The sequence below is a fragment of the Moschus berezovskii genome, chromosome 1 (assembly GCF_049115385.1).
Source record: "Moschus berezovskii isolate FMDL1 chromosome 1, NW_MosBer_1.0, whole genome shotgun sequence".
In the NCBI taxonomy this organism is placed as follows: Eukaryota; Metazoa; Chordata; class Mammalia; order Artiodactyla; family Moschidae; genus Moschus; species Moschus berezovskii.
This window is the reverse complement of record NC_142460.1, coordinates 103,559,140-103,576,743: the sequence shown is the minus strand read 5'-3', so window position 1 is coordinate 103,576,743 and position 17,604 is coordinate 103,559,140. Positions and strand designations below refer to the sequence as shown.

General features: G+C 37.3%; 1 protein-coding gene across 6 annotated transcripts in view; it reads left to right on the top strand.

The window, feature by feature from the left end:
* SENP2 (SUMO specific peptidase 2) overlaps window positions 1-17,604 on the top strand; it is a 33,335-nt gene that overhangs the window by 3,809 nt on the left and 11,922 nt on the right. Inside the window, exons 3-12 of one of the 6 annotated variants that reach the window (XM_055408773.2) lie at window positions 1,919-2,052; window positions 2,702-2,768; window positions 4,393-4,483; window positions 8,526-8,694; window positions 10,395-10,498; window positions 11,750-11,844; window positions 12,418-12,469; window positions 13,271-13,334; window positions 15,297-15,473; window positions 16,996-17,127. In XM_055408773.2, coding sequence (XP_055264748.1) covers window positions 1,919-2,052; window positions 2,702-2,768; window positions 4,393-4,483; window positions 8,526-8,694; window positions 10,395-10,498; window positions 11,750-11,844; window positions 12,418-12,469; window positions 13,271-13,334; window positions 15,297-15,473; window positions 16,996-17,127 — 1,085 coding nt within the window. Of the gene's footprint in view, window positions 1-1,918; window positions 2,053-2,701; window positions 2,769-4,392; window positions 4,484-8,525; window positions 8,695-10,394; window positions 10,499-11,749; window positions 11,845-12,417; window positions 12,470-12,558; window positions 12,630-13,270; window positions 13,335-15,293; window positions 15,474-16,995; window positions 17,128-17,604 lie in introns of all 6 variants that reach the window. The other 5 variants (XM_055408788.2, XM_055408782.2, XM_055408789.2 and 2 more) reach the window with 5 other exon arrangements.

Genomic DNA, 17,604 nt, shown 5'->3' with positions numbered 1-17,604 from the left:
TAGCAAAAAAAAAAAGTCAATTTTATTTGTTTAGCCAAAAAAAGTCAATTTTATAGAAAAATGTAAATAAACAACTGTATATGGTTAAAGTGATACTAGAGAAGGTTCCTGCAATAATTTTGGCCGTTATCTATTTGGACTTCTATGTTAAAGTTCCCTCCCTTCTTGATTTCCATAAAATACAAAGATTTTCTGACTAGAAACTGTAGAAGGGAACTTCCCAAGGGGGAAGCAGTGGGTAACAGAGACAATACTTAACTGGCCGAGCTTGTAAAGGTCTCTAGCAGTCCTGGCCACTCTCTGCATTGATGGCTATTAAGTACCTCAAGTGGGGCTATGCAACTGAGGAACTGAACTCAATTTTAATTGAATTTAAACTTAGGTAACCGCTTGTGGATACTGGCTACTATATCAGACAGTATGAATCTATTGGTTGGTTTGGAGAGAAGAAAAGGAAGGATGAAAATAAGGAGGGGCTTAGGAATTGCAGACTCATGATCTTACAGATGAAAGGGATTTGAAGAGGTCTATGTAGTATAGTCTCAGCAAAATAAGATGGTCTCATCTTCATTTTACAGATGAAGTGGACCTTCTGACCTTCCTCTCTTTTTTTTAATATATGAAATCTTTTGACATAATTTTGGAGTACATTCAAATTTTGACAAAATTTGTAGGAAAATATCACAGTACCTTTTGTGCCCACTATGTTAAGAGTGCCTTCTGCCCTCTGAGGCCTGGATGGCAGTCTGGATGATAAGTACCAATTCCTGAAGTCCTTTTTCTCCCACTTACAGCTCAGGAGAGTGTGTAATCCCTCAACATTATTAGAGGGTTAACCTGAAATTATTTCCTATTCCTAAAATGAGAAACAAGACATTTGCAAATTTTGGTACTTCTAACTATTCTGTAGTGACACATTACTTAAAATTGGATTCTGCTTTACCCATTTAGCACACCTTTCCTGTTGTTTAAATTATTCACTTACCTTTCTGGAAAGTATTTTATATCTTGTATGTTCTGGAGTGCTTGATGTTTAAAAGCCACCGTTTCACTTTCGGGCTATTTTTCTGTGAAGCAGAATGTGGTTCTAAAGCACTCAAACTAGTGCTTTAGAACACCATTAATTAGGAAATAGAAAAGGACTTGTAGAAAACAAATCAGCAGTGTAGGAAGTGAGAAAAGGATAGTGAGCTAAAAGGAGGAAGTGGGGAAAGCATTGAAATCTACCCCCTCCTTATTTATTTACTTACTTAATTTGTAATCTTTATTTTTGGTGACAAGGAGGGATGAGTCTGAGATATTTCAACACATCTTCTCCAGTATAGGCTAGCCTTGTTTCCATCATGGATGTCTAGGAACCACATATCTTATACTTCACTAATTGCCATCCTGAATGTAGCCAAGATAGAATAGGCACTAGGTAAGTCGTCATTTAGGTCAACTGTATTGGTACTTGCCTGAAAAGTAAGGACAAATCAGTGAGTTAATGGTAATGCTTCCTATAGAATTCTGCTATACCTAGTAGCTATATGCTCCACCTTGTCTAACTTATGCCCTTATCTCTCTAGGAAAGATTTATTTTACAGTATATATTCTGGGGAACTCATTGCTTGAAAGTTGTCATTTATGGCCTTTATTGTGTGTGTGAAATGGTATGTAATTTGCTAGGTGATGATTTTATGCTTTTGTAGCCTCCCAGATGCTTTACTGAAAAACCCCGAAATCACACAATGCTGGAATTGCAGATGTTCAGATATGAGAAAAATTATTTTTACAGGTACTTTTTTCTCTCAGTGGTTGAGGACAGGACTGCTAATAAAAATTGAGAGAGACCTTTTCTAAGATACAATTTTTATTTTGCTTGAAGCTTAATTACTCTATATTTACATGTGTATGTATTCTATATTATACTTTCCAGATTGCTTTATTCATCAAGTGAAAAACAGTCTGTACAATGCTGCCAGCTTGTTTGGATTTCCATTCCAGCTGACCACAAAGCCCATGGTAACTTCTGCTTGTAATGGAACACGGAATGTGGTCCCTTCAGGAGAGGTCAGTGAGGATAAGGTTTCTTTGGAGCTACTGGTCTTTGTACTTAATCATTAAAGTTAAATTTTAGAAATATTCTCTTTTTAGGAATTAATGTGTAGAATGACTCTTTCTGAAATGTTTATGTCTTAATTAGCCTTGATATAGAAACGAAATAAGTAAAGGTCAAGAGATTATAGATCTAAAAAATATTTATAAAGAGCCTAATTACTAATAGAGTTGACCCCTGAAGAATGCATAGGTTATGGACCCCACCTCTCCACGTAGTCAAAAATTCAGTAGTTGGCCTTCCAGATCCATGGTTCTGCCATACCTAAAGTCTCGCATCCATGGATTCCCAACTGGTAATCATGTAATACTGTAGTATTTACTATTGAAAAAATCCGCATTTAATTGTATCCATGCAGTTCAGACTCTGTTGACCAAGGGTCAACTCTGCATCTGCTTTTTCATTTAAGTATATGTGAAGAATCTTCAATTGTTACTTTTTATGTCATTTTGTGAGTATTCACAAATTAAACCTTTGGTCTAATTGATGAAATTTCTTCTGTGAGGTAGCTAAATCATTACCAATAGAGTGATTTTCTTTTTTATGTTAAAACTTATTTAAATTCCAAGAGTTATTACAGAGGTGATTCTTTTTGATTTCAAGGTATTTTCAAACTCTTCATCTTCTGAACTGACCGGTTCTGGGTCCTGGAACAACATGCTGAAACTGGGTGAGGTGGTCAAAAATATTTGTTTCCCCTATCTCCTTCCAATTCTTCTCTCTGAGTTTTGGGAATATGAAAGGAAAACACTGATTTGGCTTTGGATGAGAACATAAATATAGACTCTACCATTTTAAAAAGCCAATAGCTTTCATTTAGTATAAATGTCTTTGAATTTACTGTTATGATTCCTATTTGCTTTATCAGTGTCTTTAATGTGACTTAGATCAGGGCTTATTCATTAAAAAGAAAAAAAAGAAAACAATGTTACCTGAGTGCTTACTTTATGTTAGGCCCTCTGCTAAATTATCAAGAATAACAAAATAATAAACCTTTTCAAAATAACAATAGTAAAACTTTAATAGCAAAGTAACGAAACAAATAACAGTAAAATAGCAAAATAATAAAACCCAGTCTTTGAGGGACATCATCTAATTGGGGAGTAACCTAAGGTTTGGAGTTCTCATAGTTTTGTGGATTAGGAATCTCTGTATCATCCTGAGACCCCCAAACTGAATTGTAGTTGTTTTATCTATGATACAAAATGCTCTGACAGGAAAAAATAGGAAGAAGACAGAGTCCTGAAGATGACTGTGATCTGTGCTACACAGATAGGCTTGTACAGTTTGAGAGAAAGAGGGAAAAAGCTTTTAGAGAAATTGTGCGATCAGAAAATTGACATAGAGGAGATACCAGATTTACCTTGTGTCTGAAGTACTAGCACTATGTTTCTGTGGGTATACAGAGCCTATTGAGAGAAGCACAGGTATTCCTAAGCAGATTTCTTGTGTAACGAAATCCAGTCTCTAATCTGAAATGCTTGGAGATGTTTTGGAAATTCCAGATTTTTTCTTTGTTTATTTAATATTTAAAGAATCCCAATAACTCCACCTGCAATGCGGGACACCTGGGTTGGATCCCTGGGTTGGGAAGTCCCCTGGATGAGGGCATGGCAACCCACTCCAGTGTTCTTGCCTGGTGAAGCCCGGCGGGCTACAGTCCGTGGGATCACAAAGAGTCAGACATGACTGAGCCACTAAGCACACACAAAAAACCCCATAGGATTGAGCGTTGATTTAAGTCAGGCTTTACAAACAAATGAATGCAGGTCAGTTTAAGTTTTGCTGCTACTGACTTAAACAACTTCAGCTTTAATCTCTTTGCACTCCAAGGCCCTGTAGTAGCTCCAGCAGAAAATGTGGCTGAAGTATAGTGACCATCGCACAGGTATTGGAAACTTCCGGTAAATGTAGTAACATAGCAGATTTTCATTTAAAAATACTTCTGTTTTCTTGAGAAGAAGAAACAATTAAAAAAAATTTACTCAATTTGACTAAATTACAAAGAATTTATAATCATTGAATTCCTCATGCCTCTTGTTAGCCCCAGCAAGCAAAACTAGTAAAGCTTTCCTATGAATTATTACTGCCCACCTGAGAGCAAAGACAGATTAAACGCTATTGCTTTTCCTTTAACTTAAACAAAATTTGTGCTAGATAATAACAGAATTTGAAAAAAATAAAATATTTAGTTCTACTGTATAGACTGCTCACAGATTTTCTTTTCTAATGCATACTGTTCACAGGTTTCTTTGTGTTTTTCTTTTACAATTACAAATGGTTTTTAAAAATAGGTAATAAATCTCCTAATGGTATAAGTGACTATCCAAAGATCAGAGTGACAGTAACTCGAGATCAGCCACGCAGAGTCCTGCCTTCCTTTGGGTAAGTGTTAATTCTGCCTTTCTGTAAATGGAAACTTGGTAATTTTTAAGTGCTCATTCTTGCTGGGCATTTTCACTTTTATTCTATTGTGTAATCTTAGTAAATAAGTACTTTGTGGTTAGTAACTTGCCAAATAATCATATAGCTGATGAGAGACTTGTACCCAAGTACGGGTTACTTTTTCTACTGTATCATAACTGAACTGAAGTCGCTCAGTCGTGTCCGACTCTTTGCGACCCCATGGACTGTAGCCTACCAGGCTTCTCTGTCCATGGGATTCTCCAGGCAAGAATACTGGAGTGGGTTACCATTTCCTTCTCCAACTGTATCATATGCCTATATAATTTTGAAAAACTTTTAAAATTATTTTTATTTTTTTTGTGGGCATGCTGTGCAGCTTGTGGGACCTTAGTTCCCCAAGCAGGAAACAAACCCAGGCCCTCGACAGTGAAAGCATGGCATCTTAATCACTGGACTGTCAGGGAATTCCCTTGAAAACCTTTTAAAAAAGAATTGTCACTCATAAACTTTTTTTGAAGAATAATAAGCATACAGAACAGTGCAGAAATCATGTATGCAATGAACTATTATTATTTTATTAGTAATTTTCTTCTCCTTTCTATGTTCTCACTTTCTAGAATTTCTGTTGCTTGGATATTGGACCTCATGGATTGATATAATTTTTCTATATATTCTCTTTTGTTGTTATCCTTGCCTTTTTTAAAACATCTTTTATTTTAAAAAATATACATATGGTATATTCGTATACCTATATGCATATATATATTTTTGGCTTCATAGTTTTTAGTTTGTAAGCATCCTCCCCCTCCCTACTCCCCGTGACTTTTTCTTTCTCCAAGCATTGAGTTCTTATTACAGAGATGCAGTAACTTTTATCTTTCTAAGCTATTAATTAGTTTAAAATTACTTCTTGTTTTGCCTGCTTCCTTTGAATTCCTCCTCCCACTTTGGTTTATTTTGGTCTTACCTATCTTATTCAAATACCTGATAATCCCTGGCTATCCACTCATGTTTGAAAATGAGTCACTAATTTTAAAAAGTAAGGCTCCCTGGACTTGAATAAGTGGCTGATTATAGGGTTAGGAGGCTTCTCTGGTGGCTCAGATGGTAAAGCATCTGACTGCAATGCAGGAGACCCAGGTTCGATCCCTGGGTCGGTTAGGAGAGATAGTAAAAAATGATCATGGAACATCTTGTGCTAGCAATTAAAGGAGGCTTCAAAATCTAGGGACAGTTAAGCATCAAGTTTTATTCATTTCATCTTTATTCAACAGGAATATAGATGTGTTAATAAATACATAATGTGAGAGGAAAAGACCTTTAAGTTGGATGCCAACTAATAAGTATAGAAGGAATGATGGAATTAGAAAATCACGATCTTGTAACTACCACAGTAATAACTGATTTATAAAGGGATCATCAGTTGAGCTGAAGGTAGTAAGTAAAAGTTTGATGGAGAATCCTGCCTGACACCACAACCAAAAGAACAAAGTTTAAATCACCTACTATGGGCAAACTGACGTCTTGGCCTCCAGATACATTGCACTGAGCAAGACATCATCACCTACTGTAGTATTCCTGCAAAGATGAATAATCTGAATGTAATTACAAGAAAACTGGTTAAGCTGAAATTAAAGTTAATTTTACAAAACAGCAGACCTATACTCATTTTACTCTTGATTCGTACTCTTCCTCTTTAACCTGTGATTATTTAGAAGCATAGAATTGTTTGATTTCCACATGTTTGGGCCTTTCCAGATATTTTTCTGCTATTGATTTCTAGTATAATTTCATGTGGTCAGAGAATATACTTAATATGATGTCAATTCTCTTAAATGTTTTAACATTTGGGACTTCCCTGGCAGTCCAGTGATTAAGACTCTATGCTTCCACTGCAGGTGGCATGGGTTCAATCCCTGGTTGGGAAACTTAAGATCCTGCATGCCATACAGTGCAGCCAAACTATGAAAAACAAAAATAAAATTGTTAACATTTGTTTATGTAGTAGAGTATGTTAGTTTGGTGTGTATTGTGCTACTGTTGGTGGAGTGTTCTATAAATATCAGTCACTTTGCTGATAATGTTTGTAGGTCTTATTGATTTTGTCTACTTTTTTAATGATTGATGTTGATGTTTTGTACTGTAATTGTGGACTTGATTATTTCTCCTATCCAGTTACGTTAGTTTTAGCTTCATGTATTTTGAAACTATGTAGGTGAATAGATTTGACCTAGACCCACCAGTTGTTCGGAGAAGGCAATGGCACTCCACTCCAGTACTCTTGCCTGGAAAATCCCATGGACGGAGGAGCCTGGTGGGCTGCAGTCCATGGGGTTCCTAAGAGTCGGACATGACTGAGCGACTTCATTTTCACTTTTCACTTTTATGCATTGGAGAAGGAAATGGTAACCCACTCCAGTGTTCTTGCCTGGAGAATCCCAGGGATGAGGGAGCCTGGTGGGCTGCTATCTATGAGGTCACACAGAGTTGGACATGACTGAAATGACTTAGCAGCAGCAGCACCAGTTGTTACCTTCTGCCAGTTTGCTTTATCATTCTGTGTTATATGTACATAATGTTTTTTTCCTGATTCATTTGAGAGTACATCTTAGACTCATACCCCTTTAATCATAAGTACTTGACTTTATTTCTAAGAATGACGGCATTCACTTATATAATCCCAGATTACCAAAATCAGAAAATTTAACATTGATGTAATACTATTATATCATCTTATTTAAATTTCTCTATTACAGAGATTATTTTTTCTGGCCCACAATTCAGGGCAGGATCATGTATTATATTTAATTTTCATGTCTCTTTGATCTCCTTTAATCTAGAACAACCCCTCAGCCTCTCTTTGTAATAGCATGAATATTTTTAAAGAGTACAAAGCATTGCTTTTATAGAATCTCTCTTAATCTTGTCTGACATTTTCTCATGATTTGTTTAAGATCATGCAAATTTTTTTGGTAAAGATACTGCCTACTCACTACTGATATAGTGTCCTTTCTTTTTTTTTGGCCCTGCCATCAAGCATGTGGGATCTTAGTTCCCTAACCAGGGATCAAGCCCTCGCCCCATATGGTGGGAGCTCGGTGTCTTAACCATAGGACTGCCAAGGAGGTCCCTATTGTGGTCCTTTGTTAAATACCATATCAGGTCCTTTGTTAAATATGATGTCAGTTTGTTCCATTATTGGTAATGTCAGGAGAGGCAGGGTCTGTCAACCAGCAACAGTGACTGGGTGGGGGTTTCATGGCTTTTGATTCTTTAGTATTTATTAATTTATTGTTCATTAGTTTGCTGTTCAGCAGACACTGATGGACTGCCTTTTGACTTAGCTCATGTACCAGGATACAGTGGTGAAGGGATGAGATCTCTGTCTTTATGGATTTTAAAGTTTAGTGTGGGTTGCAGACATTAAACAATCACACCAGTGCTTAATTGCAGTGATGCCAAATGACTAAAGGAAAAGTGCAGTACTAGAGGAGGGTATGGAGTGTAATAGGGAGCTGAAGCCAGATTTGGAGTTGGAAAACTGAGCATGAGGAAGAAGGCAAAGGCTTTCATGTGGCAGCCCTGGTGGCTCATTTTAATTTTAGTAGACATTTATTTTATTTTTTCGCTCAGTCATGTCCGACTCTTTGCAACCCCGTGGACTGTAGCCTACCAGGCTTTTCCGTCCATGGGATTCTCCAGGCAAGAATACTGGAGTGGCTTACCATTTCCTTCTCCAGGGGATCTTCCCAACCCAGGGATTGAACCCGGGTCTCCCGCATTGGAGGCAGACGCTTTAACCTCTGAGCCACCAGGGAAGCCCTAGACATTTAAATTTAATAGACATTCCATCACAGAATTCTGTGGTGCCCTCTGCTCCAGAGATCTGATTTTTGTGAATGGTAGTTGTCAGGAGCAAGCTTAGCCTGAGACAGCTTAATCACAGGATGGCCTGGAGCTTAAACTCCAGCAATTTAAGCAGTTTGGGAGTAACTGTTTTTTCTTTTTTTATTTTTCTCAGTTTTACTTTGAGCTCAGAAGGCTATACTAGAAGACCAGGTGGCCGTCGCCACAACAAAGGCAATCCGGAGAGTTCTTTAACTTGGAAGCCTCAGGAGCAGGTTGTAACAGAGAAGATTTCTGAAGAGGGTGGCAAGGGCCTGAGGCGTCCTCATTGTACTGTGGAGGAGGTAAGCCCTTTTAGCGTGATCTCTTTAAAGTAATTTTAGGAATTGGGGGTCGGTGGCAATAAATAATATATATTCTGTGGTACAAAATTCAAAAGGTTGTACAGGGACTGTAAATTTCCCACTCTCCCTCCTGTATCTGACTCCTGTTTGATAGTTATATGTATCTTTCTAGAGATATTCTATACATATTGTAATTTAGTCAATTTTCAGGTAAAAGAAAGGAAAAGGAATCATGTTAGGAAAAGATATGATTATAGATTTCTTTGTTTTTAGATGCCTGAATAATTCTAACTTGTTTGTTTCGTAAGCTATAATAGCTGTGATTAAGTAAGGAATGTAAATGGTGTACATGTCTGTTTTCTCCTTAGGTTTTCAGGGCACTTAGCATGATGTGTTCATCAGCAGTCTTCCTTTCCTTCTTGAAGTCTTCACTTTGGGAGAATTTAGAACTATTCCTGTCTCTGGCATTTCCCCTAGACCATCACCTATTGTAATTTGCTAACTGATTTTCTCAACCACTTAATTTAGTTCATCAAAGAAATACTTATTTGGGTCCCAGCAATTCAAAATTGAATAAAATATGGTCTCTGTTCTCTAGGAGCTTATACATTAAATGTTGTAGTCAGAAAAAATGTAGTCAGCGAAAGCAATGGACTGCAGCCCTGGAGGGGGTTTTAAGGAGAGGTATTAAAGTGAGGTTTTAAAGAGAGGTATTAATATCTCCTAGATGAGAAATCAGGGACTGAGAAGATACATATGGGGATATACAGGCTGTATTCTAGAAATATTGTGAGGTAATATTATCAAGGACTTATTTATTGGTTAAGTGTGATATAAGTTTGGATGGAAGAACGTGAGTCCCAGATTTCAATCTTGGATAAGTATGTGTCAATATACCCTAGGTGTTCAGGGGAAGATGATGACTTCAGTTTTTAAAGTGCTTGTGAAACATGCAAGCAGATATATCCCTTAGACTCCTGGGTATGCGTGATGGGACTTTTGAGAAAACAGGGCTAGGGACATATGTATGAATCTTCTGTATATTGGTGTTGGATAAATCAAGGGAGTTGAAGAGATTACTCAGAGAATGTAGTGTGAGAAGGGATAATCTGCAGAACCATCAACAGTTAAAGGCAGGAAGAAGAAATAATCTGCACTGAAGACTGAAAAGATAGTCTTCAAGAGATCAGGAGAATTTATTGTCCAGGAAGGCAAGGTAAGGGTAGCAAGGTGAGAAGCTGAAGAGGTCAAGTGACAGAAAGGCTGAAAGAGTGTCTGTTAGATCTGGCCATAGAGGGTCATTGGTGTCTTTGGTAAGACCAGTTCCATTTTGGAAGTTGAATGTTCTGAATATGCAAGTGGATCATTTGTGCTGAGTTTTTTTTTTATGGTTAACAGTTCCACTGTCAAAAACTCATATGCTATCGAGGTCCAGCAGATAATATAAATGAGTGAAATGGTCTGAAGTGAATAGCTCACCAACAGTTCCTGTTTGTTAATACAGTGTTTCAAAAGGGGCCAGATTTTAGGGGGATTTCTCTTTTCAAGTTGTAAATTAAAGGCGTTAAAAGAACACTGAGATAAAAAAGAATGTGCTGGTGAATGAAACATTGATGAGCTGCATTTGAATTCTTATTCTTTCTTTATGATTTAATTATAGGTTTGATGTGCTAGTAATCTAAATGCTTTCTTTTACTTAGGGTGTTCAAAAAGAAGAAAGAGAGAAATACCGGAGGTTATTGGAGCGACTTAAAGAAGGTGGTCATGGAAACTCTGTTTCTCCTGTAACTTCAGCTCATCAAAGGTAAAGATGAGCCAGCAAGATAAATGCTTTGCCAGACAACTTTTTTTCTTATTTTTGGAGAGGGGATTGTTGGGAAGGGCTTGTTGAAAAAAGAGATTAATACGGAGAGCGGGAGCTCTATAATTTGAACAGTGTATCTAGTGATAGATTATATAGAACAGTGGTTTTACAAAATATAATTTTCTGTTAGCTTTAGAGTCCTTTGTTGAAGTGAACTCTTACATGAAACTCTTGATATAGGAAAGTGAAATCACTGGTTGAAGTTGGGTTCCCAGGGAGCAGAGCATTTTTTCAGCCTCCCTAACACACACATTTCTCACAATCTCTGTCTTCCTTTCTCCTCCTCTTCTCCCCTGTCTTTTCCTCCCTTGCCTCCCCTTATTCCTCCCACCACTGCCTCCAAAGACACACTGTCCCTAAGGCATCGTAGTGGATGGATCTTAGCACAGTTGGAAGCTCTCCACTCTGCAGATAAGACTAAAGTCACCCCAAGTCATAAGAAATGTTCCTTGTAAGACTGCATGTTACTTAAATGTGCCGAGTCCACCAAATAGTTGAGAATGGTAGAAGGGATTGATGTCTGGCTTTTATTTCTCTGTAAAAAGGGGACAAAGATTATGTGAGCTCAGGATTGAGATCTACTTGATAATTCTATTAAGTGGTGTGAGAATACACAGAGGGGGATCCCAGAGATTATGTAACAATAAGATGAAAAAGTCACAAGATTATCTAGCTTGTTGATTGCAGAAATAACAAAGGATTATTTGGAAATTTTAACCTTGGTTGTGAACTTAAAAAAAATTCTCAGTTTAGTCAGTCGGAATGTTCCTGTTTTTTTCCATTTTGACTAGCCACTGTTGGAAGCCGCAGTATGAACTATTGGTCTTGTCATTTGGCTTTTAATGTGTTGTTTTGGGATGCATTTCAGTATATCATTTAAAATCTTTCATCTTTTAACTTGGGTATTATCATTCTGAGATTTTTCAGTCAAAGTGGCTTTGGGCATTGAAAACATCCAGTTTTATGGTAGAGAAACTGGAGGTTAGGTATCTTGGCTGGAATATTAGAATCAGGATCAGACTCCTTTTATCCTGGTCTCAGATGATGCTATATTGTGATCTCTCTCTCTCATGAAATGACATTTCAGGGTAATCAGTAACTCTTGTCTGGAAAAATCTGCCAGGTAGAGACAGTGAATACTTATGATAGATTTTCCTTTTATATCTGATCTTCACTTTTTGTGTTTCTAAGTTCTCAAAGAAGTCAGATGGACACATTAAAGACCAAAGGCTGGGGGGAAGAGCAAAGTCATGGAGTCAAAACAACTCAGTTTGTTCCAAAGCAATGTGAGTTCCCAGATTTAGCCCTATCTTAATACCCTTAATACGTTGAACTTAGTTCAAAAGCATATACAATTGAAAAATGACATACTAGTGAAAGATGGTGTACCAAACTTAAAAACATTATCAGACGCCAGGCCGTTGACTTACCCAGTACTAGTAGTTTAGTAAGAAAGCTATTTCAAGTTAAAGCTGATTTATAAAATAACCTCTTGATTATTCTTCCTAGCTCCTGTATTGTAGCATATATTTTGTAAGCCTAAAATTAGTTTCGTTGTAGTCCTATATTAATATCCTTGTTTTTTTCCACTTGCTATTCACTAAATAACACTAAGCGATAGCTTACTAAATAAGCAGATGTTAGCCAGTTTACATTAAAGATTATATGTAAAGGAGAAAGAGATTTATGCATTTTTTTAAGCAACTTAATTTGTATAAACACTAATGTCTTTGGAATCCATTTTAGCATTTCATTGTAAATGAGTATCTTCATACTTTGGAGACTGTAAGGTGAAATGCTAGCTATATGATTGATTAACAAAGGAAACACTTTTTTTTTTTTTTTTACCATTCTCACAGATAGAGTTGTTGAAACAAGGGGACCTCTGTGTTCAATGAGAAGTGAAAAGAGGTACACGGTTCGGTTTATTCTAACTTTTCTTTTGACGTATTTTCTTTCTTTCTTTTTTTGGCCGCACTGCACGGCTTGTGGGATCTTAGTTCCCCACCCAGGTATTGAACCCGTGACCCCTTCAGTGGAAGCGTGGAGTCTTAACCACTGGACTGCAAGGAAAGTCCCTGACATTATTTTCTTACTTTATAAACTATTAGAGTAACCACATCTGTGAAACTGAACTCTCCTCAGCTCTGGCAGTCAGTCAGCATGTGTGGGTATATAGGTAGCTCTTGTGTAAGATGCCCACCCTAGCTTGGGAGGGTGCCCTTCTCTCCTAGACATTAGGGGTTGGGAGGCATCAGTGAGTACTGCTGAGATAAGACTGTGGGTGTGTTGGGTAGTTCTAGTGATCAGCATCTCAAGTATATGAACAGAGAACGCAGTTCTGTGTGCCTTAGGATTTTAGATGCTGGTCCATTTATAGCAGAGTATGGTAAACTGATGGACCAAATCTGGTCTACCTGTTTGTAAGTAAATTTTTACTGGACACAGTCATGCTCATTCATTTACATGCTACTTATGGCTGCTTGTAAACAACAAAGTTGAGATGATGTGACAGAAATCATAAGACCTGCAAAACCTAAGATATTTATGAGCTGATCCATTTTAGAAAATTTTTGCTAACTTTTGGTTTAGAGGACTATATAAACTCAAGGCAATGTTTGTTACTAATTATTAAATCTTATTTCTAAAACTGGTTTAACATGTACCAGATTAAAATCATCCAGTCTGTAATTTCTCAGTTTTTTTCTTCAGGTGTTCAAAGGGGAAAATTTCTGATACAGAAAAGACAGCTGGAATCAGACTAGAAAATGAATGTGTAAGTAGAAACCTTAGTTGAATTTTATGCCTTTGCTTCTTTCACATGACTTACATTAAAATTTTGGTGCCCGTGAAAAATAAGAAAGATGATATTTGTTACTTTGATTTCTGATTCCATTATTTTGCTTGAAAAAGCAGCAAGCATTGAAGATACACACCTTTGGGTTTTTTCCAAGTTGCCAGATTTTTATCTCTGTGCAGTAGCCACCTCTGTAAGAGGGACCAGCTTGGCTCCATCTCAGTCCTTATCTGTGTTACCTGGCTTCTTTTGGAGATTTTTTTTAAAACTGTACATGTTTGTGCTGTGAGTGCTAAGTTGCTTCAGTCATGTCCGCCTCTTTGAGATCCCATGGACTGTAGCCCGCCAGGCTCCTCTGTTCATGGGATTCTCCAGGCAGGAATACTGGAGTGGGTTGTTATGCCCTCCTCCAGGGGATCTTCTGGACCCAGGGATTGAATTTGCATCTCTTATGTCTCCTGCATGGCAGGTGAGTTCTTTATCACTAGCGCCACCTGGGAGGCCCATACATCTTTAGGGAAAATATTTGTTCAGGACTTTTCAGATTCAAGATTTCATATTTACTTGAAACTATTACAAATCTTCTTACAAATGTTGAGTTTTAAGCCAGCTTTTTCACTCTGCTCTTTCACTTTCATCAAGAGGCTCTTTAGTTCCTCCTCACTTTCTGCCATAAGGGTGGTGTCATCTGCATAACAGGTTATTGATATTTCTCCCTGCAAAAACTTGATTCCAGCTTATGCTTCATTGAGCCTGGCATTTCACATGTTGTACTCTGTATATAAGTTAAATAATCAGGGTGACAATATACAGCCTTATCGTACTCCTTTCCCAATTTTGAACCAGTCCATTGTTTTTATACTAAGAACAAGTTTACTTAGTATAAAAATAGCAGTGGTTTATTTTTATTTTTTTATTTTTGTTTTGGGGTTTTTTTAATATAAATTTTTTATTATTTATTTTTAGCTGTGCTATGTCTTCATTGCTGTGTGTGGGCTTTCTCTCGATGCAATGAGTGGGGCCTACTCTAGTTCTGGTGCTCTGGTGTGCAGGCTTCTTATTGTGGTGGCTTCTCTTGTTGTGGAGCAAGGCTCTAGGGTGCTCTGGCTTCAGTAGTTGTGGCTCATAGGCTCTGGAGCATGGGCTCAGTAGTTGTGGCACAGGGCTTTTAGCTGCCCTGAGGTATGTGGGATCTTCCTGAACCAGAATTCGAACCCATGTCCCACGCGTTAGCAGATGGATTCGTAAAACCACTGGATCACCAGGGAAGTCCACCCATGGTTTATTTTGAGTGATAGGATTATGGGTCATATATTTTGTTTTTTTAAAGCTTTTCAATATATCTTTTGACTATATTATTTTTAATTGCGATAAGAGAAGTGAAAATAATTTTCTTGCTGCTGCTGCTGCTAAGTCACTTCAATTGTGTCTGACTCTACGTGACCCCATAGACGGCAGCCTACCAGGTTCCTCCATCCCTGGGATTCTCCAGGCAAGAACCCTGGAGTGGGTTGCCATTTCCTCCTCCAGTGCATGAAAGTGAAAAGTGAAAGTGAAGACTTTCAGTTGTATCCGACTCTTCGTGACCCCATGGACTGCAGCCTACCAGGCTCTTCCATCCATGGGATTCTCCAGGCAAGAGTACTGGAGTGGGTTGCCATTGTCTTCTCCAAATTTTCTTGCTACCTCCTGGGAAGACAATGAATGTTCTGTTTCATGGTTTATAATTGAGGTGTCCTGTTGTGAACCTTAGGTCTTGAAGTTTTTATTCCCTCTTGCAGGGACAGGCAGATAACGCTTTTTGTACTTTACTTATTTGGGGATTTACTAATTCTCTTGTCTTTCAAAATAATGGTGCTGTTTTATATTGCATGTGTTACGTATGTGTATATGTACAAGTATCAAACATGTCAGTAGAATATGGGAATTTTTTTGAAGCAGAGGAGGGGACTTCAGCTGGAACCCGATCTATCTGAAGAAGTGTCAGCCCGACTCCGCCTGGGCAGTGGAAGCAATGGCTTACTCAGGAGGAAAATGTCAATACTTGAGACAAAAGAAAAAAATTGCTCAAGCAAAGAGAGGGATAAAAGGACAGATGATCTTCTTGAACTTACAGAGGTATTGTTTCTTGTGTTTATCAAATAAGAGGCATATTTTTAAATAACCTTAGTTATTCAGGGCTTGAGTGCATGTTTTGTTTTGAGGAGTTTCTCCACGCTAGGGAATGTATGTGTGAAGGAAATCAGGCCCAAGGGCGGGTCACTTCCTACACTGATCATTAGTGATCTGTAAAAGTGGCTTAAGGGATTAGTTTAGTTTCAGCAAATGTAAGTGGACAGAATTGTCATATATCGTGGAATATAATGGATTCTTTGTAGATTCTTTTTCTAAGCTTAAAATATTTTGAGTTATGTAGTATGAGTTTGACATTACGAAGAGATTTGTTGCAGTTTTTTTGTTTTTGTCTTTTTAACGTTTTATTTTATTTACTTATCTTTGGCCATGCTGCACATTCTATGGAATACCAGTTCCCCAACCAGGGTTGGAACTGAGACTCTGGTAGTGAAAGTGCTGAGTTCAAACCACTGGACTGCCAGGGAACTCCCCTTCATTGCAATGTTTGTTAAGTGATTATGGTTCTTTAAAATGCCCCTTTCATTGATCATTGTACAACAAATAAGTAAAAACTTGTAGAAAACAAGGAAATGAAGGGAGTTAAAAATTCTCATTTTAAAAGTGAGCCCACATTTTGACTCCATTGTTGTCTTAGCAGATGTCCTATTCAGTGATTATCTATTGAGCACTTATTATGTATTGGGCGTGCAGGTGGAGAGAAAGATCCTTAAAATTGCAAAATTGTGTATAGTGGTAGAGGAAGCAGAAGTGAAAATATTTAGATGAAAGTTTCTAGTTGGTTTGTAGATTCAGGCTTATAGCATAAATTTATGTTTATCTGTGTAATTCTTTAGAAAAATGATGCCATCTATTCAATAAGGACTCAGTTGCCAGACTGCTGCCTAGTTTTCTAGTTTCTGCTTGTTCTCTTCACATCAAAAATGGATAGAATGATCTCTTTGATGCCCTAATTTTATTACATTGATTTTTTAAAATCAAGGTTCAGGAGATAGTTAAGGAAAGTATGAAAATGCTTTTATAGTGTTGTGAAAGGAGAAGAAAGTTCAGGAGTTAGACACTTCTGGGTTCAAATCTTGGCTCTGTTTTTTAATTATCATATGGCTGCGCATGTAACCAAAATTCTCTGAGGTTTACCTCTTCTATAAAATGGTGACAGTACTTTCCCCACATATAGGGATTAATGATGTACTTCAAGCGTCTGGTACGTGTTTGGCTCATAGTGCTCAATAAATGGTAGTAGGATAATTGAGACTATACTTCATACACTTTTACCCAATAACTTTTTCTAGCAGCTAATAATTGGACTGGCATTTCTTATAACCATTAGTAAGACTGCTTTGTGATCCTGAATTAAAATCTTTTTATCCTTTAGTTTAGTAGGTCTTTGATAGTTTTTCTTAAGGGTCAAGTATTACAGACATGAAAAGCTTTTTTCAGTCTCAGACTTTCAGTATCTGATAATGGCTCTTTATTAAAGTAACAACCTCTGGACTTTATAATTCAGGACATGGAAAAGGAAATCAGTAATGCTCTAGGCCATGGCCCACAGGATGAGATCCTAAGTAGTGCTTTCAAATTACGAATCACTCGAGGAGATATCCAGACCTTGAGGAACTATCACTGGCTCAATGATGAAGTAAGTTGTCTTTTTTTTTACCCCTTGGACTCTCATTATGCTTAACTCTTTTCTATCTGTAACATCGTGGTTTCTACACAGGAGGGATTGGTAAGGCAGCTTTAGTTTATCTAAAACAAAAACATCTTAAACCTTGAAAAGATGGTTAATTCTGATTGTTTGCTGCTTTTAATTAGCAACGTTTTCCTCTTCTGCATCTGTGCTTTGTTTCATCTACATCTTCACTTATTAGTGACATTTTTATGAACCATGGGTGCAACTGATAAATGGAAGGAAGCAGACAAGTGATCATTTATTTTAGGTGAATTCTTATAGGAGCCATTTTATTTTTTTCAATAATAAATATTTTGATCACTCTGTGTACACTATGTATTTTATTTCATTTGAGTGATAAGTATAAAAATTTGCCTGATTCTTGTATCCTTACGTATTCAGCTAAAGCTAGATCTTAGTTCTTGCCAGTTTTCTAGTTGATCC